At 45.0% G+C, this 26045-nt stretch overlaps 1 protein-coding gene and 1 pseudogene across 1 annotated transcript in view; one reads left to right on the forward strand and one right to left on the reverse strand.

Moving 5' to 3' along the window:
- Window positions 1-26045, reverse strand: part of TESC (tescalcin) — a 65527-nt gene that overhangs the window by 23053 nt on the left and 16429 nt on the right. The window contains exon 2 of the mRNA XM_059040400.2: window positions 15398-15467. Within this exon, the coding sequence (XP_058896383.1) occupies window positions 15398-15467 (70 nt within the window). The remainder of the gene's footprint in view (window positions 1-15397; window positions 15468-26045) is intronic.
- On the forward strand, window positions 1115-1925 carry LOC131742502 (motile sperm domain-containing protein 1 pseudogene; annotated as a pseudogene).

Genomic DNA, 26045 nt, shown 5'->3' on the forward strand with positions numbered 1-26045 from the left:
ATGGAACAAGATAGAAAGCCCAGAGATAAACCCATGCACCTATGGTCAACTAATCTATGACAAAGGAGGCAAGGATATACAATGGAGAAAAGACAGTCTCTTCAAAAAGTGGTTCTGGGAAAACTGGACAGCTACATGTAAAAGAATGAAATTAGAACACTCCCTAACACCATACACAAAAATAAACTCAAAATGGATTTGAGACCTAAATATAAGACTGGACACTATAAAACTCTTAGAGGAAAACATAGGAAGAACACTCTTTGACAGAAATCACTGCAAGATCTTTTTTGATCCACCTCCTAGAGTAATGGAAATAAAAACAAAAGTAAACAAATGGGACCTAATGAAACTTAAAAGCTTTTGCACAGCAAAGGAAACCATAAACAAGATGAAAAGACAACCCTCAGAATGGGAGAAAATATTTGCAAACAAATCAACAGACAAAGGATTAATCTCCAAAATATATAAACAGCTCATGCAGTTCAATATTAAAAAAACAAACAACCCAATCCAAAAATGGGCAGAAGACCTAAACAGACATTTCTCCAAAGAAGACACACAGATGGCTGAGAAGCACATGAAAAGCTGCTCAACATCACCAATTATTAGAGAAATGCAAATCAAAACTACAATAAGGTATCACCTCACACCAGTTAGAATGGGCATCATCAGAAAATCTACAAACAACAAATGTTGAAGAGGGTGTGGAGAAAACGGAACCCTCTTGCACTGTTGGTGGGAATGTAAATTGATACAGCCACTATGGAGAGCAGTATGGAGGTTCCTTAAAATCTAAAAACAGAATTACCATATGATCCAGCAATCCCACTACTGGGCATATACCCAGAGAAAACCATAATTCAAAAAGACACGTGCACCCCAATGTTCACTGCAGCACTATTTACAATAGCCAGGTCATGGAAGCAACCTAAACGCCCATCGACAGATAAATGGATAAAGAAGATGTGGCACAGGTCGCAGCTGCTTTCCGAGGAACCGGTGTTGCCGAGATCGCCAAAATGCTTCGGAGTTTTTAACTGATTTTAAGAAAAGCCCAAAATAGATTTGAGACTGTAAAAACTGAAGCCGCAGCAAGAGGGATTCAGTGCCAATGCATCAACAAAAATGACAGCCAGAGTTAGTGGAAGGAAATCTTCCTGTCTTTGTGTTTCCCACAGGGCTGATATTTTACGCAGATGACCAGTCAACGCATAAGCAAATGTTGACGCTGTATAATCCCTATGAGTTTGCCTTAAAGATCAAAGTTTTGTGTACGACTCCAAATAAGTATGTTGTCACTGACGCTGCAGGTGCAGTAAAGCCTCAGGGCTGTGTGGATATTGTGATTGGTCATAGAGATGTTCGATCCTGTCACTATGGTGTAATAGACAAATTCCGTCTCCAAGTTTCCGAGCAAAGCCAGAGGAAGGCTTTAGGAAGGAAAGAGGTCGTGGCTACTCTTCTCCCATCGGCAAAAGAACAACAAAAGGAAGAAGAGGAAAAAAGAATAACGGAACATTTAACTGAAAGTGTATGTTTTGAGCAGTCGTTTCAACCAGAAAACAGAACTGTCTCCTCAGGACCTACTTTACTAACTGTCTTCCTGGGAGTGGTGTGTATTGCAGCTCTGATGCTTCCCACGCTGGGGGATGTGGAATTGCTGGTGCCTCTCTACCTCCACTTAAGTGTCAATCAAAAATTAGTGGCTGCTTATATCTTAGGTCTTATCACAATGGCTATACTTAGAACATGAGCAAGGAATTCACTTGACTTCTGAAGTAAATTTATCTTGAAAATATGAATGTGGACTGCCTTTTATCTCTATTTCACCCCATTAACATGCTACAAACTATTGATTGATTTACAATCATTGCAAATGTATAATATATATTTTAAATCACTCTATAATTTTATTCCAAGGACTCCAGCACATTATGTTACAGACAGCAAGGAAGCTTCTGAGTGACACTTAGGAAATTTTTTGAAGAAATTCTTTTTATATCTAAGCTGACCGTGCAAAAGACTTTAATTAAGACATCTGTTATTTTCTCATCTTTTTTCTAATTCACTTTGATTGTTGAAGTCATGTATCCTTCAAAGTTAAAGGCCTAAAAGAGCAAACTGACCAGCCTGAAAATAAAATTACATTTATTTCCTAAAAAAAAAAAAAGATGTGGCACATATATACAATGGAATATTACTCAGCCATAAAAAAGGAACAAAATTGGGTCATTTGTAGAGACGTGGATGGATCTAGAGACTGTCATACAGAGTGAAGTAAGATAGAAAGAGAAAAACAAATATCATATATTAACGCATACATGTGGAGCCTAGAAAAATGGTACAGATGAACCGGTTTGCAGGGCAGAAATTGAGACACAGATGTAGAGAACAAACGTATGGACACCAAGGTGGGAAATCGGCGGGGGGTGGGGGTGTGATGAATTTGGCGATTGGGATTGACGTGTGTGCACTGATGTGTATAAAACTGATGACTAATAAGAACCTGCTGTATAAAAAATAAACAAAAGAATAAAAAAAAGAAAGCAAGGAACTCTAGGCGCTTCTCAAACATGAACTTGCACACGAATCCTGGGGATCATGGTAAAATGCAGGTTCTGATTCAATAGTCCCGTAAAGGCCAGTTCGAGTCTCATTTTCCTTCTTCCCCTCCCGTCCCCAGGTGCCCATGGGGCTGGTTGAACCAGCTCAGCCAAAGGCCTCCCTGCCACCCGTGGGAGCAGCTCTGCTTCACCCTGAGCCCAGGGCTGGGGCTGGAGCTGACACACGGTGGCCAGCGGTCCAGCGATGCTGCCCCAGTGACCAGCGCGGAGGGGTCTACCCATGAGGGGTCCAGGGGCACACAGCTCCTGTGGGTTTACAACTTTCCCCCTTGAGTCCTCCTCGTGTCTCCTGTGCCAGGCTGAGTACTCTGTGAGCTCAGCCATGTTTAATCACCCTCACATCCCAATGACGGGCGACGCCAATGACCCCTCATTTTACAGGCAAGAAAGTGAGGCCCAGAGAGGTGAAGTGACTAAGCCATCGTCACACAGCTAGTAGAAGCGCTTTGAATCCGGCTCTCACCACCCCATGCACTTCCTCACACTTGCTATTTCCTTCGAGTTGTAGTTTTTAATTTTAAGAGAGAGAACGAGAGAAATCTTCATGGGGCATCTGATCCCACCCAGCCCCAAGAGGCCCCACCCGGCACCCAGAAAGAGGGCAAGACAAGTGTCCAGCCCACAAAGGAAGGAAAGACTAAAAAACCACCAAGGAGGGTGGGCTGGGCACTTCCTCTTGCCTTGCGCTGTGGGTTGGTTTCCGGCGGCTTTGAGGCTCAGCTCAACTGCCAAGTTCTCTCTGCAAGTTTGGGGAGGATTCTCAGCCTGGAACCCCGGCCTCCCTGCTCTCTGCTGGTCCAGGGCTTCCCACATCAAGGAAAGCCACGGGGCTGTCTTCTCTGCGGGCCGCATGCCCTACCCTCCCGGCCCCTGCACTTAGTGTTGAGCTTGTGATGGTTAAACAGCGGGGAAACTGGGGACCCACGGGGGCTCACGCAGGAAGGAGCACATCTCATCTAGCGCGTGTCTTGCCAGGCAGTGCTGAGCCGCTCAAAGTGCAGTGCCTGGACCAGTAGTGGCAGCAGCAGCACCCGGGAGCTTGTGAGAAATGGAGGGTCTTGGCTGGGCCCAACCAGCTGACTCAGAACCTGCATTTTACCTCGATCCCCAGGATCTATACGCGTTTGTGTCTGAGAAGCTCTGAGAATTCCCTACTTGCACCAGGCGGTTCTCCCATCCACATGCCTTTGCACAACAGATTCCAGCAGGAAAGCCCCGGTCCCCCCGCCCCCGGACAAATGCCTCTTCCAAAAGCCGAGGCAGCACCAGCGAAGTGATTCCTCCCGCACGCGCTTCCCGCCCTGCCTCCCCATCGCTGCTCCACGCCCGGCCCAGCCGCACCCCAATACCGGTCATGTACTCATTACAGGGGGAGCGACAGGTATTGCAGCACCTTCCAGGTGGCAGACCCTGTTCTGCGTGCTGCCTTCAGCAGCGACGGGACAGACATGACCCCTCCTGGGGTTCCAGTGGGGGGAAATGATAGAGACAGAAAACGGAGGGACTTCCCCGGCGGTCCAGGGGTTAAGACTCTGCCTTCCGGTGCAGGAGGCGTGGGTTCGGTCCCTGGTTGGGAAACTCAGATCCCACATGCCGTGGGGTGCAGCCAAAAACTTAAAAAAGAAAAAGAAAATGACACCTAAGAGTTAATAGTATCAAAGTCACATTGGCTAAAGAAGGAAAACAACAAACTTTTGAAAAAGAAAGAAGAAAAAAAGAAAACGGAGCCTCTCAGGCAGCGAGAAGCGCTTCGCAGCCACATCGAGCGCGTCGGGGACGGATGAGACCGCAGGCAGCTGGTGCGAGCCTCCGTGGGCTGGTCCGGGAAAGGCCTCACTGTGAAGGTGACACGTGAGCACAGACCTGCAGGAGGCGAGTGCTCAAGCCCAGGGGACACCTGGCAACGTCTGGAGACATTTCTGGCTGTCACGCTGGGAAAAGGTGCTACAGGCAGCCAGGGATGCGGCTCAACATCGTACAACATACATGACAGGCCCCCACCCCCCCAACAAGAATGATCCAGCTCCAAGCGCCAGTGGCAAGCCTACTCTGGGGAAAAGCCTTTTAGAAAGAAGCACCAGCACGTGCTAGAGCCCTGAGGCAGGAACAGTAAGAACACCCACGCGGCTGCAACAGCAGGAGTGAAAGGCAGCCGGTCAGGAGATCGGAGGGGTGCTGGCCCCACGGATCTGCAGCAGACGCACCGGCCAGGCGGCTCTGACTTTATTCTCCTCGCTGAGATGGAACATTCTCAGCAGAGAAGTGCCATTTTCGGGGTCTCCCCCCACCATGCATCACTGTGGGCCTATACGAGGGTGGGGCAGGGAGAACAGGAGCAGGAGGTCTTGGGGGGCTGTGGCTGCTACGATAACCCAGGTGAGAGCTGATGGCAGCCTGGATGGGAGGTCCGGGGTGGGGGCTTTGCCCTGGGACACGTTAAGCGTGAGATGCCTTTGGGACATCAAGGGGACAGGCAGGGGCTAGGTGAGTGTGGAGTTCAGAGGAGATGGCCCGGCCGGAGATACAAATTAGGTAGTTAATATCCAGGTGGTATTTGGAGCCAGCACTGAGTCTTTTATTTTGGGTCCTTCCTACGGCCAAGGCGGGCCTCGGTGATCTGCCCCCAACTCTCCAGTCCGCTCATCACTCGGGCTGACGGAGCTCGGTCCCACCTCCGCCCGGAGCATCCTTCCCTTTTCCCTCCACACACCGGCCCCTTCTCTCCATTCTGCTCTCAGCCTCAGGGCGGCCACCTCAGCGGGGCCTTCACCGACCCCCTGTCCTAAGGTCCTTCTCCACACGGCGGTCCCAAGGACGCACCGTCTCTGCCCCGTTTCCTTCGTCACTATATATAACGAGCTGGCTTATATGCTAGTTACCTCGCTCCCGCACACGGGCACACACCTGAACAGAAGCCCCCCACGGGACAGAGGGAGCCTCACTTCTCATTTGGCCTCCTTGGCACTAGAACCTGCCATGGCAGGTCTTTTTTTTTTTTTTTTTTTTTTTTTCGGTACGCGGGCCTCTCACTGTTGCGGCCTCTCCCGTTGCGGAGCACAGGCTCCGGACGCGCAGGCTCAGCGGCCATGGCTCACGGGCCCAGCCGCTCTGCGGCACGTGGGATCTTCCCGGACCGGGGCACGAACCCGCGTCCCCTGCATCGGCAGGCGGACGGACTCTCAACCACTGCGCCACCAGGGAAGCCCCATGGAAGGTCTTAGCACCTACTTTTGTAAAGCAAGGACTGAGTCAAGTATTAGTGGTCCTGGGGAAAGAATCTGTTAAAAAAATTTTTTTTAATGTGAGTCCCCTAAATCTAGGACCATTTAAGAAGCTTCTTCCTGATCTGGGGACACCTGGGCACCCTTTCACACCATACTGATGCCTTCATGGGTCCCCTTCTCACATCTGACCTCACATGGTCACCTCAGCAGGTGTGAGAGCCCCGGGGCCACTCACACCTGCTGTTTCCTGGGCAGTTTTACAAGTAACTGCGGGTTTTTCTTTTTAAGTGAATGTGTACCGTCCTAGCTGAGGCTTTAAAGAGAGTCCTGGTAAACTCCTGGAATACGTTAAATACGGACAGTGAAACAGTCTCACCATCTAGGTGGGGCCTCAATTCTTTCACTGTTGTGAGCACTTCTTTAAAAAAGAAAAAGTAAGTCCTTAGTTATTTGACAGGTTAAAAAACAAAGCGACTGGGTTAAAAAGTGACTTCATTTGGGGAAAAGCGATGTGATCATAGTGGTTCAGGGCTCTGGCTATTCCAACAGCCACAGCCCTGCTATGGGACCTTAACCTCCTCAGCCTCAGTTTCTTGATCTGACAAATGGGGTAATGGTGTGAACTTCAGAGGGTCCCCGAGACCCTCGAGACCACACAGCTAACAGCTAACCTCTCACTGGATAAACCGTGAGAGGCACGGCCGAGGGACGCAAAGCAAGCCCTGGAGTTAGGACTTTTGCTGACACCCGGCCCATCAGAACGCTGCTTGGCGCTTTGGCGGCACTGCACAGCGGGCAACTGCGTCCTTTTTCTTCCCCGTGCACATCTGTGGCTGCGTTCATGCTGGGAATCACTCCACATGTGCTGGCTCGATGCAGCTAAAAATATTTTTGTAATGCAGCTCTATCTAATCAGGCACCCTCCTGGCCCCCATCGCTAGATTTGAAGGATTCCATCGCATCTATTTCTAGGGGTTGGTGAGCCTGCCAGGGCACTATCAGGAAGTCAAAGGCTGCTGTTTAAAAAATTTGATGCTTAAGGGACCCCTCTAAAGAAGGAAAAAGTGCAAGAAGCCATTATTGTATTTTCTTCACTGTCTAAAATCAGCATTGTTTAACAAGCTTATTTATGGAAGGTCTTCCCTGTTAGAAGAAAAGCTTCTGAGGATAGAAGTCTCTGCATATTAGGTGCTCAATTAATAAGTCAGATGAACTTTTTTTTTTTTTTTTTTGCGGTACACAGGCCTCTCACTGCTGTGGCCTCTCCCGTTGCGGAGCACAGGCTCCGGACGCGCAGGCTCAGCGGCCATGGATCACGGGCCCAGCTGCTCCGTGGCATGTGGGATCCCGCCGGACCGGGGCACGAACCCGTGTCCTCTGCATTGGCAGGCGGACTCTCAACCACTGCGCCACCAGGGAAGCCCCAGATGAACATTTTCTATCCAAGCATTTTTCATCAAGAGGCCTCAAAACAGAGTGCTTTGTGATCAGGGTGGATTCAGGTTTGGGGGGTCCAGAAACACATATAATCTGTGGGGCCCTCTTAAAGAAAAAGAATTCAGCATTAGCAATTCTTTAAAAAGTCAGTTGCTGGGGCTTCCCTGGTGGCGCAGTGGTTGAGAGTCTGCCTACCGATGCAGGGGACACGGGTTCGTGCCCGGGTCCGGGAAGATCCCACATGCCGCAGAGCGGCTGGGCCCGTGAGCCGTGGCCGCTGAGCCTGCGCGGCTGGAGCCTGTGCCCCGCAACAGGAGAGGCCACAACAGTGAGGGGCCCGCATACCGCAAAAAAAGAAAAAAAAAAGAAAAAAAAGTCAGTTGCTGGGCCTTGTAAGGAACCCATACAGAGTGGGGCCCTGACATGCTAGCTTTGAAAGTCTCAGGGTAAACTCACCCCTGGATGTCCTTACATGATTTTTCAGAAAAAGAGGGGACATGACCAAATATGGGTAGGAAGTGGTGGGTTAAAATTAAAAACAATTTTCGCAATTTTTACCCCATAGGATTTTTTTTTAAAGCTATATTCAACTTATTAAAGTCATAAATTCAGAAACCTGGCCTTCCTGGTGGCGCAGTGGTTAAGAATCCGCCTGCCAATGCAGGGGACACGGGTTCGAGCCCTGGTCCAGGAAGATCCCACATGCCGTGGAGCAACTAAGCCCGCCACAACTACTGAGCCTGTGCTCTAGAGCTCATGAGCGACAACTACTGAGCCCGCATGCCACAACTACTGAAGCCTGTGTGCCTAGAGCCCATGCTCTGCAACGAGAGGCCACTGCAGTGAGAAGCCCGTGCACCGAAACGAAGAGTAGCTCCCGCTTGCTGCAACTGGAGAAAGCCCATGCGCAGCAAGGAAGACCCAATGCAGCCAAAAATAAATAAATTTATAAAAAATAAATAAATTCAGAAACTCAATTCTTCATTAAGCCTTTTTTTTTTTTTTTTTTTTTTTTTTTGTGGTACGCGGGCCTCCCACCGCTGCGGCCCCTCCCGCTGCAGAGCACAGGCTCTGGACGCGCAGGCCCAGTGGCCACAGCTCACAGGCCCAGCCGCTCCGCGGAACGTGGGATCCCCCCGGACCGGGGCACGAACCCGCGCTCCCCGCATCAGCAGGCAGACTCTCAACCACTGCGCCACCAGGGAAGCCCTTCATTAAGCTTTTAAATGCAACATACAAGTCCTACTAGTCTATGTATAAATGCTGCAGGTGTAAATGGTCACTTTTAAGGGGCTTTCTGCACTGGAAGTATTCCAAAGTCCCCCCATGGGACCCTAGTAAGCTCTCAGGCACCTTTGTTCTCTGAGAGGGAGGGGGCAGAGGGGGCCACATCCCAAACCCCTCCCAGACTGGGGTACTGGGGGCCTTGCTCAGGGGACCCCAGTCAACGACTTTCACAAATCTTGACGCTAAAGAAACAAAGCTCTTTTCTATGCTCCAAAACCCTAGCGTGGCCCAGGGCCTCCTGGATGTTCCCCTGGACATCCCCAGGGATCAGAGAGGTTGAAGGCCCAGCCTGGGGTCACACAGGAAACCCTTTGCAGAATGGGGACCAGATCACAGTCCAGGGCCGCCCATCCCTTCTGCCCAGGGAGACCGTGCAGGAAAGCCGAGGAGTACTGGAAAAACTGTCCCGTCGCCCTTCTCCAGGCCCTGGAGGGTGGATTAGGATTAGGCAAAGCAGTTCCAGGGGACTGGGAAGAGGCCCTTCCTGCAGGCCTGTTTGCATAAGCGCTGCAGTCGAGTGGTGTTAACCTCCTTCCTGCACGCTGGGCCAGGCTATCACTGTGTGGAGCTGACACTACCCGCCCAGCAGAGACTGCAGACACTGCAGCAGGCGCTGTGGTGTTGGGAATGATACACCCCATCCCAGGACGGTAAGGGCGGAGGGTCCTCAGAGAGCAGAGCAGGGAGACCGAGGCCCTCACGGGACACTCGCAAGTCAAAGCCATGCCCCCAGCTTCCTTACAGAGGGACCTCAGCACCGGGTTCAAATCAGCTCCTCCACTTATGAGCTGTGTGACCAGGAGCCAGGTTCGTGACCTCCCCGAGCCTCACTTTCACATGTGTCAAATGGGGAGAATAGGTGTTCCTACCACTACCTGTGAGGCTGTATAAGGCGGAAGCAACAGGCTCTGCAGCACCAAACATGCTGAAACAATAGCTTCTACCTGTGAACAGTCCCCATGTGCCAGGCCCCCAGATAAATTCTTCTACCAGGAATATGTAAGCCCTGTGAGGGAAAGACTATTAATAACAACAGGTCTCAGCTCTACATGCTTGACGGATTATAGAGAACTCTTCTAGTCAATATGCTCACTCACTTGTTCCTCACTTCTTTGCTCTCTCATTCATTCAATCAATCAACTACTCCCAGAGCATCCACCCTGTAACAAGCCCTGGACTCAGCGCCAGGGGAGCAGACCCAGCTCCTGCCCCGCAAGGGGCCGATAGTCTGTTGCAGGGGATTGGTGGCTGGAAGGGGGGCAGTTACAACTCTGTGCTGTAAATGTTGGGCTGGGGCACCCCCAGGAGGAATCTGTGGGGGTTAGGGGGCAGGAGGGTGTCTTGGAGGAGGTGGTGTCCACACTGAGACCTTAGCAAAGCAAAACCCAGCAGCTGAAGACCCTGGTGGACCCCAGCTAAAGAGCATGGACATGACATTGACTGGGGAGCCCCCGAGGGCTCGGGAGCAGGGGCTGCTCACTGGGTCCAGGTAGATATAATCAGGGCTTGCTTGAGGGCAGGGGTGGAAAGGGCAATGCATATGGCGTTCCCAGCGGTGGGTGTGCAGGAGATATGTAAGTGGGGTGCAGGGTGGCGGGCAGAGTGACCAGCTCAAACCTTCCCAAGTCCTGGCTTGACCTACGAGGCATGGGAAATCGGAGGCTGCACATGGCCCTCTCAGCACCTGGGGGTGGATAGCACCACCTATCCAAGCCTGGAGGGCAAACAGGGTGCCAGCCCCAGATTCTAGGCACCTCACCAACACTGCCCATGACCGTTAAAATGCAGAGTCCCAGGCCCCACTATGGTCCTGTGAATCAAAACCTGCATTTTAGCAAGATACCCGGTTGATTTGCATGTACACTCATGCTGGGAAAGAACCAGTGTAGACTATTCACAATAGCAAGACATGGAAACAGCCTAAATGTCCATCAACAGATGAATGGATAAGGAAGATGTAGAACATACACACAATGGAATACTACTCAACCATAAAAATGAATGAAATAATGCCATTTGCAGCAACATGGGTGAACCTAGAGATTATCATATTAAATGAAGTAAGACAGAAAAAGACAAATACCATATGATATCACTTATACATGGAATCTAAAACATGACACGAATATACTTATCTACAAAACAGAAACAGACACACAGACATAGAGCACAGACTCGTGGTTGCCAAGGTGGAGGGGGTTGGGAGAGGGAGGGATTGGGATTTGGGGGTTAGCAGATGCAAACTATTATATACAGAATGATCGGAAGGGAAGAGGTAAAGTTGTCACTATATGCAGATGACATGATACTATATATAGAAAACCCTATAGAAGACTCCACACAAAAACTAGTAGATCTGATAAATGAATTCAGCAAACTAGCAGGATACAAGATTAACATTCAGAAATCAGTTGCTTTTCTTTACACTAACAATGAAATATCATTAGAAAGGGAATGTAAAAAAATAATACCTTTGAAAATCACACCAAAAACAACAAACAAACAAACAAATCTAGGAATAATCCTGACCAAGGAGGTGGAAAGACTTATATGCTGAGAACTATAAAACATTAATAAAAGAAATTAAAGAAGATTCAAAGAAATGGAAAGATAGCCCATGCTCTTGGAGTTGAAGAATTAATATTGTTAAAACACCAATACTACCCAAAGCAATCTACAGGTTTAATGTAATCCCTATCAAATTACCCATGACATTTTTCACAGAACTAGAATAATCCAAAAATTTACTTGGAACCATAAAAGACACAGAATTGCCAAAGCAATCCTGAGAGAAAAAAAACAAAACAAAACAGGAGGCATAATTCTCCCATACTTCAGACAATACTACAAAGCTACAGTAATCAAAACAGTGTGGTATTGATATAAAAACAGACAAATGGATCAACAGAACAGAATAATCAGAAATAAACCCACACACCTATGGTCAATTAATGTTCAACAAGGAGGCAAGAATATAAAATGGGAAAAAGTCTCTTCAGCAAGTGGTGCTGGGAAAGTTGGACAGCTGCATGTAAATCAATGAAGTTAGAACACACCCTCACACCAGGCACAAAAGTAAACTAAAATATGGCCTGAAGACTTAAACATAAGACATGACACCATAAGACTAGAAGACAGCATAGGCAAAACATTCTCTGACATAAATCATACCAGTGTTTCTTAGGTCAGTCTCCCAATGCAATAGAAATAAAACAAAAATAAACAAATAGGAACTAATCAAACTTACAAGCTTTTGCACAGCAAAGAAAACCATTTAAAAAAAAATGAAAAGACAACCTACGGAATGGGAGAAAATACTTGCAAATAATGTGACCGACAAGGGCTTAATCTCCAAAATATACAAACAGCTCATACAACTTAACAACAAAAAACCAAACAACCCAATCCAAAAATGGGCAGACCTAAATAGACATTTCTCCAAAGAAGACATACACATGACTAGTAGTTACATGAAAAGCTGCTCAACATCACTAATTATTAGAGAATGCAAATCAAAACTACAACGAGGTATCATCTCACACCAGTTAGAACGGACATCATCAGAAAATCTACAAACAACAAATGTTAGAGAGGGTGTGGAGAAAAGGGAACCCTCCTACACTGTTGGCAGGAATGTAAGCTGGTGCAGCCACTATGGAAAACAGTATGGAGGTTCCTCAGAAAACTAAAAACAGAATTATGATATGATCCAGCAATCCCACTACTGGGCATGTACCTGGACAAACTATAATTCAGAAAGATACATACACCCCTATGTTCATAGCAGCACTGTTCACAATAGCCAAGACATGGAAACAACCTAAATGTCCATCAACAGATGAATGGACAAAGATGTAGTACATATATACACTGGGATATTACTCAGCCATAAAAAAGAATGAAATGATGCCATTTGCAGCAACATGGATGGACCTAGAGATTGCCGTACTAAGCGAAGTCAGTCAGAAAGAGAAAGACAAATACCATACGATATCACTTGTATGTGGAATCTAAAATATGGCTCAAATGAACCTATCTACAAAACAGAAACTGACTCACAGACATAGAGAACAGACTTTTGGTTGCCAAGGGAGAGGGAAGGATTGGGAGTTTGGGGTTAGCAGATGCAAACTAGTATATAACAACAAGATCCTACTGTATAGCACAGGGAACTATATCCAATCTCCTGTGATAAACCATAATGGAAAAGAATATGAAAAAGAATGTAGGGACTTCCCTGGTGGTGCAGTGGTTAAGACTCCACGATCCCAATGCAGGGGGCCCAGGTTTGATCCTGGTCAGGGAACTAGATCCCCAAGTATATACCGCAACTAGGAGTTCGCATGCCACAGCTAAGGAGCCCATGGGCCGCAACTACGGAGCCCTCCTGTGCAACCAAATAAATAATAAAATTAAATTAAAAAAAGATTAATCAGAAAATAACTTTTTAAAAAGTCTGTATATATGTGTATAATTGAGTCACTTTGCCATACAGCAGAAATTAACACAACTTTGTAAACCAACTATACTTCAATTAAAAAAATAATGGATAAACAACAAGGTCCGACTGTATAGCACAGGGAACTATATTCAATACCCTGTAATAAACCATAATGAAAAAGAATATATATATGTACAGCTGAATCATTTTGCTGCACAGCAGAAATTAACATTGTAAATCAACTATACTTCAATAACATTAAAAAAAAAAAAAAAAAAGAACCAGTGTAGAGCTCAACGTTTCAGTACATCCTTGCAAAAGCCCATGAGGGGCCGCTGGGCAACACAGTCAGGGCTCGGGACGCTGGAATCTCAAAGTGGGAGGGGCCTCCACCAGCACTGCTACCTCCTGCTCACACAGCACCTGTGCGCCCCACCTCCACTCCAGCCCTATAATCAACGGCCACTGCTTGGACATCTCAAGGTGGGTCCTCATGACCTCACCAACGGTCGAATGGTGACAGTCCTGTCTGCCAAATGCCAAGGAACCCAGCTCAGAGCAGAATCATCCTGCATATGCTCATCTTTAATGCTCAAATCAAATCCCAAATGACCACATTCACTTTACGGAGGAGACAGGCTCAGAGAAACAGAACAATTAACCCTAAGTCATGCAGCCAGGGATATGGGTGATCCAAATATGATATGTTTCCCAAGTCTGGGTTTTGCCTCTGCTTCCCCAAGTCTGAAAACACATGTGGAATTTCAACATGAGACCTCTCACCAAGCCAAGACCCATGGACCCCAGACCCATAATAATGAGAAGTCCAAGGCAGCTTATGATAGGGCTGGGGGCACAGCTTGGTGGAAAATTATCTCGAGAAAGGGGGCCCCGCCTTCACACACCCCAAAGTGTGAGCTGCATGGTGGTCCTGCCTGCCAGCACAGATATTGCCCACCTGGCACAGAGCATGTGCCCATGAATTTCTAAAGGAATGAAGGCTGCCCTTGACACCTCCATGTTCCAAAATCCAGGTGCACATGTGTCACCTCCCCGACACCTGCACCCATTCCTCAGCCCCTGGTCCAAGGAAGCCCTTGGAAATCACTCCACCCTCCACCCCTGCCCTTGGCAGATGACCCAGCTCTGCTCACTCACAGCTCTGGGAAAAAACAATTTGCATTTCCAACCCCTGGCTATGGTGACTGGCTCAGCGCTGGGCATGTGACCCCATCAGAGCCAATGAGAAGCCAGAGGAACTTTTGCTGGGCTCTTCACTGGGCTTAGTGAGTGAGATGTGTAGAATTCAAGAAGTCAGTCCTGATTTAATTTACTCCCGCCCTGGATATAATCAAACAGACCAGAGGCCATCAGAAGCTTGAGACCACCAGACTCTGAGCTCTGGAAATGGATGCTCTGAGAATATAACGCACTGGATTAACAACATGCCTTTGTTTAGATAGACAAGAGAAAGTGGATAGTATTTACATGTTGCTTTCCATAAAAATTTAGTTAAATTTTAAGTCCATTTACTAAAAAAAAAAAAAAAAAACCCATGTTTCCCTGGACTATTTAAAGGTTTATTTTAAAGTTCCAAGACTGTAACCTTGAGACTCTGAATGTCTATTTTAGGAAACTACATCTGTTAGAAAGTTTGTGGTAGAACAGTATTCATTTTACATTGGAAACTGCTTGCTTTAGTTCAACTCGAAGCTTCCTCACCAACTTTGTGCTCGACTCATTGACTAAGACTTCTCACTAACTTAGTTCTAAATAACAACCACCACCTAAGACAGAACACCCTCTCGTAGAAGAAGGCAAACAGTCCAAGGCATTCCTCCTCACAAAAAGTTAACCCACCCAGCTTCTACAAGATTCACATTAAATAACGCAATGTGAAATGGTGACTTTCCCTGACAGAAATCTGAGGCTGGAACTACCAGCCAGAGTAAGCAGAGTCAAGAGCCGGGGCCTCGTGAGAGCATTCAAGGCCCTGAACTGAGCTGCATCACAACCGACTCATCTTTGGGGTGCCCAGCGCTGGGTGTGATCCTGGCACTCAACAGGCCCGTCATGTGTGTCTGGGGTTCCAGGGAAGGCAAGGTGAGGTAGGGGGTGGCTGACCAGCTCTTTGTCCCCACCCCTTGTTTTCACTCCAGTTATCCCAGTAGAAACAGATGAGATTCTTTTCCTCCCGGCTAAGGACATCTTGTCTAGAAGGAACCAAAAGCATTACGACAACTACAGCTTTGTCTCAGGACATGGGGCTACCCAGGGGCTCTGGGAGAGCCAGCCAGCACTCAGGGGAAGAGATAAATGGAAAGGGACATCCCCAAGGGTCACGGCCCTGTCCGACACCCAAACCCAGATGCTGATCTTACCGAATGGTGGGCTGGTCTCCACTCAGGTGCTTAAATCTCCGGTGGAGCTGCTCGATCTGGTCAGACGAGACTAAGAAGTAGGAGAAAAAAAAGAAAAAAAAAAAGTGAGAAAGGCATCATTGACCTCTGAACTCGGAGCTATGGGAGAAAGGCTGGAGCCTCACCCTCACCCTCCTGTTCCATTCATTCTCTCGCCATCTCCTACCAAGGTAAAACGAAGCTCAGGATGAAGAAGCAGAGAATGGGTTTGCCGTTCCTCCTGGTAACACAGCTCTGGGGTTATTATTATTAGCTCTGCCCCCTTAGCAATAAGACAATTACTACTAATAACAGCTCCTGGGAGAGGACAAACGTGAACCAGGTCACCCTCTCTTTCCTCAGCTTATTAAATAGATGGTATCTGCTTTTCTGACTTCCTCCCCTCCCACTCCTGGAGATGGGTATTTTCCCTACTGAAAAAGGGGCTTCGTGTGTCACATTAAAAGAGACAGAGGAGGAGGGAAGGGGGAAAGTGGTTCAGGCTGGTGCCGGAAGTGATTTGGGAGACCCGTAGTAAGAAGTGTACAGAGAATCTGGAAAAGCAAGAGCAGTGGAAGGAAAAGAAATAGAATTTTGATCATTGCTGTTGTGGGCAATGTATTTAGATAACCTCAATTGTTTCATTTTCTTCCTTCCAATTTGATTGAGATATAATAGATGTACAGCACTGTATAAGTTTAAGGTGTACCACATAATGATTTGAGTCACATATATCGTGAAACGATGACCAGAGTAAGTTTAGTGAAGGTCCATCATCTCATATGCAAAATTTAATAAATCAATGAAGACATCAAAGAGGAATCAAAAAAAAAAAATACCTAGAGGCAAATGACAATGAAAACACAATGATCCAAAACCTATGGGCCGCAGCAACAGCAGTTCTACAAGGGAAGTTTATAGCAATACAATCTTACCTCAGGAAACAAGAAAAATCTCAAATAAACAACCTAACCTTACACCTAAAGCAACAAGAGAAAGAAGTGCAAATAGAACCCAATATTAGTAGAACGAAAGAAATCATAAAGATCAGAGCAGAAATAAATGAAATAGAGATGAAGAAAACAACAGAAAAGATCAATGAAACTAAAAGCTGGTTCTTTGAAAAGATGAACAGAATTGATAAAACTTTAGCTAGACTCATGAAGAAAAAAAGGGAGAGGACTAGAATCAATCAAATTCTAAATGAAAAAAGGAGAAGTTAAACAGACCCCACAGAAATATAAAGGATCATAAGAGACTACTACAAACAACTATACGTCAATAAAATGGAGAACCTAGGAGAAATGGACAAATTCTTAGAAAGGTACAACCTTCCAAGACTGAACCAGGAAGAAATAGAAAATATGAACACCAATTACAAGTACTGAAATTGAAACAGTGATTAAAAACTTCCAACAAACAAAAGTCCAGGACCAGATGGCTTCACAGGTGAATTCTATCAAACATTTAGAGAAGAGTTATTAACACCTATCCTTAAACTCTTCCAAAAAATTGCAGAGGAAGGAACACTTTCAAACTCATTCTATGAGGCCATCGTCACCCTGATAAGAAAACCAGACAAAGATACCACACAAAAAAAGAAAATTACAGACCAATAAAACTGATCAACATAGATGCAAAAATCCTCAACAAAATACTAGCAAACCGAATCCAACAATACATTGAAAGGATCATACACCACGATCAAGTGGGATTTATCCCAGGGATGCAAGGATTCTTCAATATCTGCAAATCAATCAGTGTGATAAACCACAGAAACAAACTGAAGAATAGAAACCATATAATCATCTCAATAGATGCAGGAAAAGCTTTTGACAAAATTCAACACCCATTTATGATAAAAACTCTCTAGAAAGTGGGAATAGAGAGAACTTACCTCAAAATAATAAAGGCTATATATGACAAACTCACAGCTAACATCATTCTCAACGGTGAAACGCTGAAAGTATTCCCTCTAAGATCAGGAACAAGGATGTCCAATGTCACCACTTATATGCAACACCGTTTTGGAAGTTCTAGCCACGGCAAACAGAGGAGAAGAAGAAACAAAAGGAACCCAAATTAGAAAAAAAGTAAAACTGTCACTGTTTGCAGATGACATGATACTATACATAGAAAATCCTAAAGATGCTACCAGGAGACTACTAGAGTTCATCAATGAATTCAGTAAAGTTGCAGGATACAAAATTAATACACAGAAATTTCTTCATTCCTATACACTAACAGTGCAAGATCAGAAAGAGAAATCAAGGAAATAATCCCATTTACCATCGCAGAAAAAAGAATAAAACACCTAGGAATAAACCTACCTAAGGAGGCAAAAGACTTGTACTCAGGAAACTATAAGATATGATGAAATAAATAAAAGATACAAACAGATGGAGACATATAGCATGTCATTGAATTGGAAGAATCAATATTGTCAAAAAGACTATACTACCCAAGGCAATCTACAGAGTCAATGAAATCCCTATCAAGTTACCAATGGCGTTTTTCACAGAACTAGAACAAAAAGTTTTTTAAATTTGTATGGAAATACAAAAGACCCCAAATAGCCAAAGCAATCCTGAGAAAGAAAAATGGAGCTAGAGGAATCAGGCTCCCTGAATTCAGACTATATTACAAAGCTACAGTAATTGAAACAGTATGGTACTGGCACAAAAACAGAAATATAGATCATTAGAACAGGATAGAAAGTCCAGAAATAAACCCACAAAGCTATGGTCAATAAATCTATGACAAAGGAGGCAAGAATATAAAATGGAGAAAAGACAGTCTCTTCAATAAGTGGTGCTGGGGAAAACTGGAGAACTACATGTAAAAGAATGAAATTAGAACATTATCTAACATCATACACAAAAATAAACCAACTGGATTAATGGGGACTACCCTGGTAGTGCAGTGGTTAAGAATCTGCCTGCCAATGTGGATTTGAGCCCTGGTCCAGGAAGATCCCACATGCTGTGGAGCAACTAAGCCCGCGTGCCACAACTACTAAGCCTGTGCTCTAGAGCCCATGAGCCACAACTACTGAGCCTGCGTGCCTAGAACCCATGCTCCACAACAAGAGGAGCCACTGCAATGAGAAGCCTGCACCCCACAACAAAGAGTAGCCCCCACTCGCTGCAACTAGAGAAAGCCCGCACATAGCAACAAAGACCCAATGCAGCCAAATAAATACATTTAAAAAAAATGGATTAATGACCTAAATGTAAGGCCAGACACTATAAAACTCTTAGAGGAAAACATAGGTAGAACACTCTCTGACATAAATCGCAGCAATATCTTCTTTGATTCACCTCCTAGAGTATTGAAAATAAAAACAAAAATAAACAAATGAGACCAAATTAAACTTAAAAGCTTCTGCACAGCAAAGAAAACCATACAAAAAACAAAAAGACAACCCACAGAATGGCAGAAAATGTTTGCAAACGAAGCAATCAACAATGGATTGATTAATCTCCAAAATATACAAACAGCTCATGCAGCTCTTATATCAAAAAACAAACAACCCAATCAAAAAATGGGCAGAAGATCTAAGTAGACATTTCTCCAAAGAAGACATACAGATAGCCTAAAGCACATGAAAACATGCTCAACATCACTAATTATCAGAGAAATGCAAATCAAAACTACAGTGAAGTATCACCTCACACCATTCAGAATGGCCATCATCAAAAAGTCTACAAACAATAAATGCTGGAGAGGGTGTGGAGAAAAGGGAACTCTCCTGCACTGTTGGTGGGAATGTAAATTGGTACAGCTGCTATAGAGAACAGTATGGAGGTTCCTTAAAAAGTTAAAAACAGAACTACCATATGATCTAGCAATCCTACTCTTTGGCACATATCTGGAGAACACTGTAATTTAAAAAGATCCATGCACCTCAATGTTCACTGCAGCACTATTACAATAGCCAGGACATGGAAGCAACCTAAATGTCCACTGACAGAGGAATGGATAAAGAAGATGTGGTACATATACACAATGGAATATTACTTAGCCATAAAAAGAAGAAAATCATGCCATTTGCAGCAACATGGATGCAGCTGGAAATTATCATACTAAATGAAGTCAGACAAAGACAAATATCATATCACTCATACGTGGAATCTAATTTTAAAAAATGATACAAATGAACTTATTCACAAAACGGAAACAGACTTACAGATACCAAAAACAAACTTATGGTTACCAAAGGGGAAAAGCTGGGGGGAGGGATAAATCAGGAGTTTGGGATTGACACACACACCCTACTGTACATAAGATAGATAACAAGCAAGGACCTACTATACAGCTCAGGGAACTCTACTCAATACTCTGTGATAACCTATATGAGAAAAGGATCTGAAAACGAATGAAAATATGTATATGCATAACTGAATCTCTTCGCTGTACACCTGAAATGAACACAATATTGGAAATCAACTGTACTCCAATAAAAGTTAAGAAATTTTAAAAAAAAGAAAAAACAATTTTTTTTCTGTGTGGTGAGAACTGTTAGGATTTACTTTCCTAACAACTTTCATGTATAACATACGGCAACGTCCGTTGTATTTATCATGTGGTACAGCACATCCCTAGTACTGATTTATCTTATAACTGCAAGATCGTACCCTCTGAGTGGCGTCATCCAAGTCCCCCTCTCCCCACTCCTAATTGTTTTAGAAAACCTACGTACACTTTTTCTTTTTTAATTACCATTTTTGGTGGGTAGGCCCTATTTATTACACAGTTAAGACTGGGCCTGGTGGGTTCCAGGCTTTAGAAGGCTTCCACCCACGTGTCGGTGCTTATTTTCTGAAACACACAATATTAAACCCTTATGTGTACCTTCTCACTTCCTCCTTAAAACAACCCTGTGAATAGATACTTTTTCCTTCTGTTGTATCACTGGAAAAGTGCAGCTCAGAGGGTGCTATGATCACACAACTGTGATTGGTAGAACTGGGATTCAACCTCAAATCTCCCCAGCTCCACAGCCCACCCTTAACCGCTACACAACATCACCTCTTTTCCCAGACTATCCTAGTGTTTGAGGCCCTTAGGCCTGGTGCCTGGGGACTATGGACAGTTCAGGCAAAACTTTCTGAAATGGGGCTTCCCTGGTGGCACAATGGTTAAGAATCCGCCTGCCAATGCAGGGGACATGGGTTCGAGCCCTGGTTGGGGAAGATCCCACATTCTGCAGAGCAACTAAGCCCGTGCGTCATAACTACTGCGCCTGCGCTCTAGAGCCCGCGAGCCACAACTCCTGAAGCCCGCATGGCTAAGGCCCACGCTCCACAACAAGAGAAGCCGCCGCAATGAGAAGCCTGCGCACCGCAACGAAGAGTAGCCCCCGCTCGCCACAACTAGAGAAAGTCTGTGTGCAGCGACGAAGACCCAATGCACCCCCCCAAAAAATTAACATAAAATAAATAAATTTTTAAAAACAAAACAAAACTTTCCGAAATGGTGGCTGGGCTGGGGAAGGGCTCTCTCCCCACACCATCCTCTTGGCATTTCTCATCCCTTAAGCATCTTTTTGCTTCCTGTTCCAGAGGTAGCTAATTTCTGGGGCCAACTGGTCACCTTACTTTACTTCATGTTTTTTTTAGCCTCAGGCTCGAGCTGTGATCTCTTCAAGAATCTGCAACTCGGGGGACTTCCCTGCTGGTCCAGTGGGTAAGACTCCACGCTACCAATGCAGGGGGCCTGGGTTCGATCCCCGGTCAGCGAACTAGATCCTGCGTGTATGCTGCAAGTAAGAAGTCCGCATGCCACAACTAAAAGATCCCGCATGCCAGCAACTAAAAAAAAAAAAAAAAAAAAAAAAAAAAATCCCACATACCGCAATGAAGATCCCATGTGCAGCAACTAAGACCCCGTGTAGCCAAAATAAATAAATAAATATTCAAAATAAAAAAGAATATGCAACTCAGAATTCTCAAGGCTTTCTAGAAGCTGTTGTTGGCTAGAAAATACTCTTTACAATGACCAACCCATCCCGAAGGCCTGCTATGTGCTGGGGGAATGGGGCTCATCTCCACACATTAGCTCATCTGTTCCTCATGACGCCCTGGGAGGAGGCTGCATCCCATGTTACAGATGTAGAAACTGACACTCAGAAAGGTCAGGTAACCCTTGGGGACAGTTATCACCTTTCTGGAGGAAAAGACAGCCATTTACATCACATGTATGTTAGCACGGACATTCGTGTATTCCATGGTCTGGCCATTCCACTCTTAAGTACATACCCAACAGAACTGCACATTTGCACACATCAGAAGATGTGTAGAAGGATTTCACGGCAGTACAATTTGAAGAGCCCTAAACTGGAAATTATCCAAATGCCCTGCAATGGCAGAACAGATAAAGTGTGTGGTATATGCAAGTAATGGAATAGGATACAGCAGTGAAAAATGAACAAATAGTATGGACAATAGCCTGGGTGAGTTCCAAACCATAACAAGCAGAAGAAGCCAGACACGGAAGAGTACCTACTTTATGATTCCATTTACATAAAGCTCAAAAACGAGCAAAACTCATCTGCAGTGTTAAGTCAGGACAGGAAGGCTACAAACAGTAGGATTCCAACTATATGACATTCTGGAAGAGGCAAAACTACTGAGACGGCAACGAGGTCAGCGGTTACCAGCGGAGCGATCAGTTGGCAAAGCAGAGAATTTTTAAGGCAGTGAACCTACTCTGTATGATACTATACTTACGGAGACATGTCATTATACATTTGTCCAAACCCATAAGATGTAGGACGCCAAGAGAGAACCCTCATGTAAACCGTGGACTCTGGGTGATGATGTATCAGTGGAGGTCCATCAGTTGTAACAAATGTCCCCTCTGGTGGGGGATGCCGACGGTGGGCGAGGCTGTGCGTGTGTGGGGGGCAGGGGGCCATGAGCAATCTCTGTACCTTCCCCTGAATTTTGCTGTTAACCTAAAATGGCTCATAATAACGTCTTAATTTTTTTTTAAGTTAGTATAGAAGTTGCCCTTGATGGGGCAGTAATTTGAATGAGGCATGAGAGGGTTTCTGGGAACTGGAAGCGTTTAATTCTTGATCCAGCTGCAGGTCACATAGCTGTGTTCTCAGAAAGTTCTGGGATCTGCATGCTCACTAGCGATGCACTCTTCTGTACGTGATATCGCAATAAAACATTTACTTAAGAAGCTCAGCAATTCTACTTGGAGGGGATTTATCCTGAAAGAATAAATCCAGGGCCTCCCTGGTGGCGCAGTGGTTGAGAGTCCGCCTGCCGATGCAGGGGATACGGGTTCGTGCCCCGGTCCGGGAAGATCCCACATGCCGCGGAGCGGCTGGGCCCGTGAGCCATGGCCACTGAGCCTGCGCGTCAGGAGCCTGTGCTCCGCAACGGGAGAGGCCACAACAGTGAGGGGCCCGCGTACCGCAAAAAAAAAAAAAGAATAAATCCAATGGGTACAACAAAATGAGTACATAACTGTTCACCGTTGCATTCTCTACAACAGTGTAAAAACTGGACTCAACCTCAGGGCCCACCAAGAGCAGATCAGTTAAATACTTTATGGTTGGTTTAGCCAATTTTTAAAAAAAGATGCTGCCTTTAAAAGTGACAGTTGTGTATTGAACGTGAACATACATTCCAACATAATGTTGTCTAAAAACAACTGCTATGAAAACAGCATGAACCCCCACTGGGAAAACATCTAAGTATATACAAATGTATAAAAGTAAGGAAAGAAAATCGACCTGTTTTCCCCAAATAATAATAGCAATTATCTCCCAATGCTGGGATTAAAGACTATGCTTGTTTTGCTTTGATTCATTTATATTTTCCAAACCTTCTCTAATATACAATATATATTAGTCATGTAATGAATATTTTAAGCACACAATATGGTCCCATACGGGACAGCCGAGGGATCTCAAAAATATTGTTAGCGGTGAATCATTCATTGGCAAGTACTGCATCCTGGGCACGTGTGTGCTTATTTAATCCTCTCCATGACCCAATGACCAACAGACAGACGGGTCCCATTTTACAGACACAGAGAGGCTCTGAGGAGATCAGTAACCCGCTCAAGGTCACTACATTTGAAAGAGGCAGACCAAGGATTTGAACTTAGTTTGTCTGGCAGAACACGTGTGGTTTAGTTTAGGCTTTCTTTTTAACTGACACCCCACACTGCCTCGCTTTGGGTGATCAGATTACATTGGCCAGAGTTCTCAGCTCTAACCCACAGATCAAAAAAAATACACTGATGCCATTTGCAGCAAAATGGATGGACCTAGAGATTATCATACTAAGTGAAGTAAGTTGGAGAAAGACAAATTATCATATGATATCGCTTATATGTGAAATCTTAAAATAAAATGATACAAATGAACTTATTTACAAAGCAGAAATAGACTTACAGACATAGAAAATAAACTTATGGTTACCAAAGGGGAAAGGGGGGGAGGGAGGGATAAATGAGGAGTTTGCGATTAAAATACACACACTACTATATATAAAATAGATGAAGAACAAGGTGCTACTGTAGAGCAGAGAACTATACTCAATATCTTATAATGACCTATAATGGAAAAGAATCTAAAAAAGAATATATGTATGTATAACTGAGTCATTTTGCTATATACCTGAAACCAACACATCGTAAATCAACTATATTTCAATAATTTTTTTAAAAATACACTGACCTGTTGCGAAATAATGATCAGAAATTAACGCCAACCACAGGCTCCTAAACCACCTCCATGAAAAGTAAGTGAGAGAGGCCCCTCATAAAGACACGCCTGGAGGGTTTCCATTTATATGAAACACTCAAGAGAGGCAAAGCCATAGAGACAGAAAGTAGACCAGTGGTTGCCTGGGGCTGTGGAAAGAGAGAGGGAATCACTGCTAATAGCAAAGGAGTTTCTTTGAGGGGCATGAAAATGTTCCAAAATTAGATTGTTACACAACCCTGTGATTATACTACAAACTGAGGACACTTTAAATGGGTGAAATGCAGGGGATGTGAGTTATATCTCAGTAAGGACATTAAAAAAGAAGTTAGTGCATCATCATGACAACAAGAGCCATTAATTAACAGTAGGCATTCATCAAGCTGTGTCCCGGGCACTGTGTTCCACTCTACTCTTGACAAGCCTTGGCACACATAACCCTCAATCAATCCTATCAGGTAGGGACAGTTTTCTCCTCAACCTCGATATGGGAACACTGAGACCTGTCACACAGACAGGAAGCGCTGTGTAAACCATAAACCACCTCAGGCCAGATTTCTCTAATGAAGAGTTTCCAGCTAATTGCATCCAAAGGGCATGCACACATGACACACGCACCTTTCTGTCCTGCTTGATTGAAAGCAAAGGAATTAGGAGGACAAACTCCCCAATTCTGGTCCCCTCTTTTTGGCACTCAAATCCTCAGAGCCAAGAGCTCAGCCCTCAGCTAAGCTCCTGTGCCCTCAACTCCAGCCCCCCCCCCCCGGCTGACCCTGGGGCCCCTATAAGGTCTGTCCTGTGACCTCCAGATACACATGTGCCCCTGTCACACCCTGGAAGGCCCTGTCTGTTTTCCCCTCAAGGGTTCCCGGGACGAAAGCTTTTCCAGTTTCCCCCCTCCTCACTCTGAGCCCTCTCTCCAGGCCCCTGTGAGGTCACAGTTGCCATGGGAACGAGAGGCAGAGACACCTTGGAGCCTGGCATCTCGACCTTGTTATTTTGGGTATTAGATTTCAACATGAGGGAAATGTACACCCTTCCATGGGGCTGGTGGGAGTTTAATCTGCCCAATTTTGGCGGGGGGGGGGGGGGGGGGGGGGTGTTCCGCGGAGTGACTTGTCATTTTGTATCAAAAACTTAAAACAAAAAAGTATACACCTGTACTGCCCAATACAGAGCCACATGTGGCTACTGAAATGTGCTGAAGTGTAAAAAAAACATACCGGCTTTCAAAGACTTAGAATGAAAAAAACGTAAACTGTCTTAATAATTTTTATAGTAATTATATTTGAAATAATATTTTAGTTATAATGGGTTAAATAAAATATATTATTAAACTAACTTCACCTGTTTATTTTTTTTTTAATGTGGCTACTAGAAAATCGGGAATTACTTTCCATCTATAGCTCGTTGAAAATTTAGAATTATTCCACCTCGCATTAGATTTGTGCTGGACAGTGCTTGGTATATGCTCTCTGAAGCAGCAACCTGATCCCTAGGAATAAATCCCGAGGAACCGAGACATAGGTACAAAGATAAACAGATAAGAGTAATCATCGCACCTGTTTCAAACAGTAAAAAATTGGGGCAATGCCGGGCCACGGGAAACGGGTTAAATAAATCCTGGTGCATCCTACACGGCCTGAGAAAATATGTTTAAAATATCGTGGGACATCAGAAAATGTTCGTGGAATATCATTACATGGAAAAACCAACAGGCAACAAAGATCTCATTTACATGAAAGTTCATATTGTTATACAAGTGTGTGCACAAGAAAAATTACGAAAGGGTCACAACAAAATAGTAAATTGTTCCAGATGGTAGAATGACAGGACAGTTCCCTCCTCTAGCGCCTTATCTTTATCTGTCCTTTAACTTTTCTGCAATTAATAAGGATTACT

The sequence above is a fragment of the Kogia breviceps genome, chromosome 15 (assembly GCF_026419965.1).
Source record: "Kogia breviceps isolate mKogBre1 chromosome 15, mKogBre1 haplotype 1, whole genome shotgun sequence".
Taxonomy (NCBI): Eukaryota; Metazoa; Chordata; class Mammalia; order Artiodactyla; family Physeteridae; genus Kogia; species Kogia breviceps.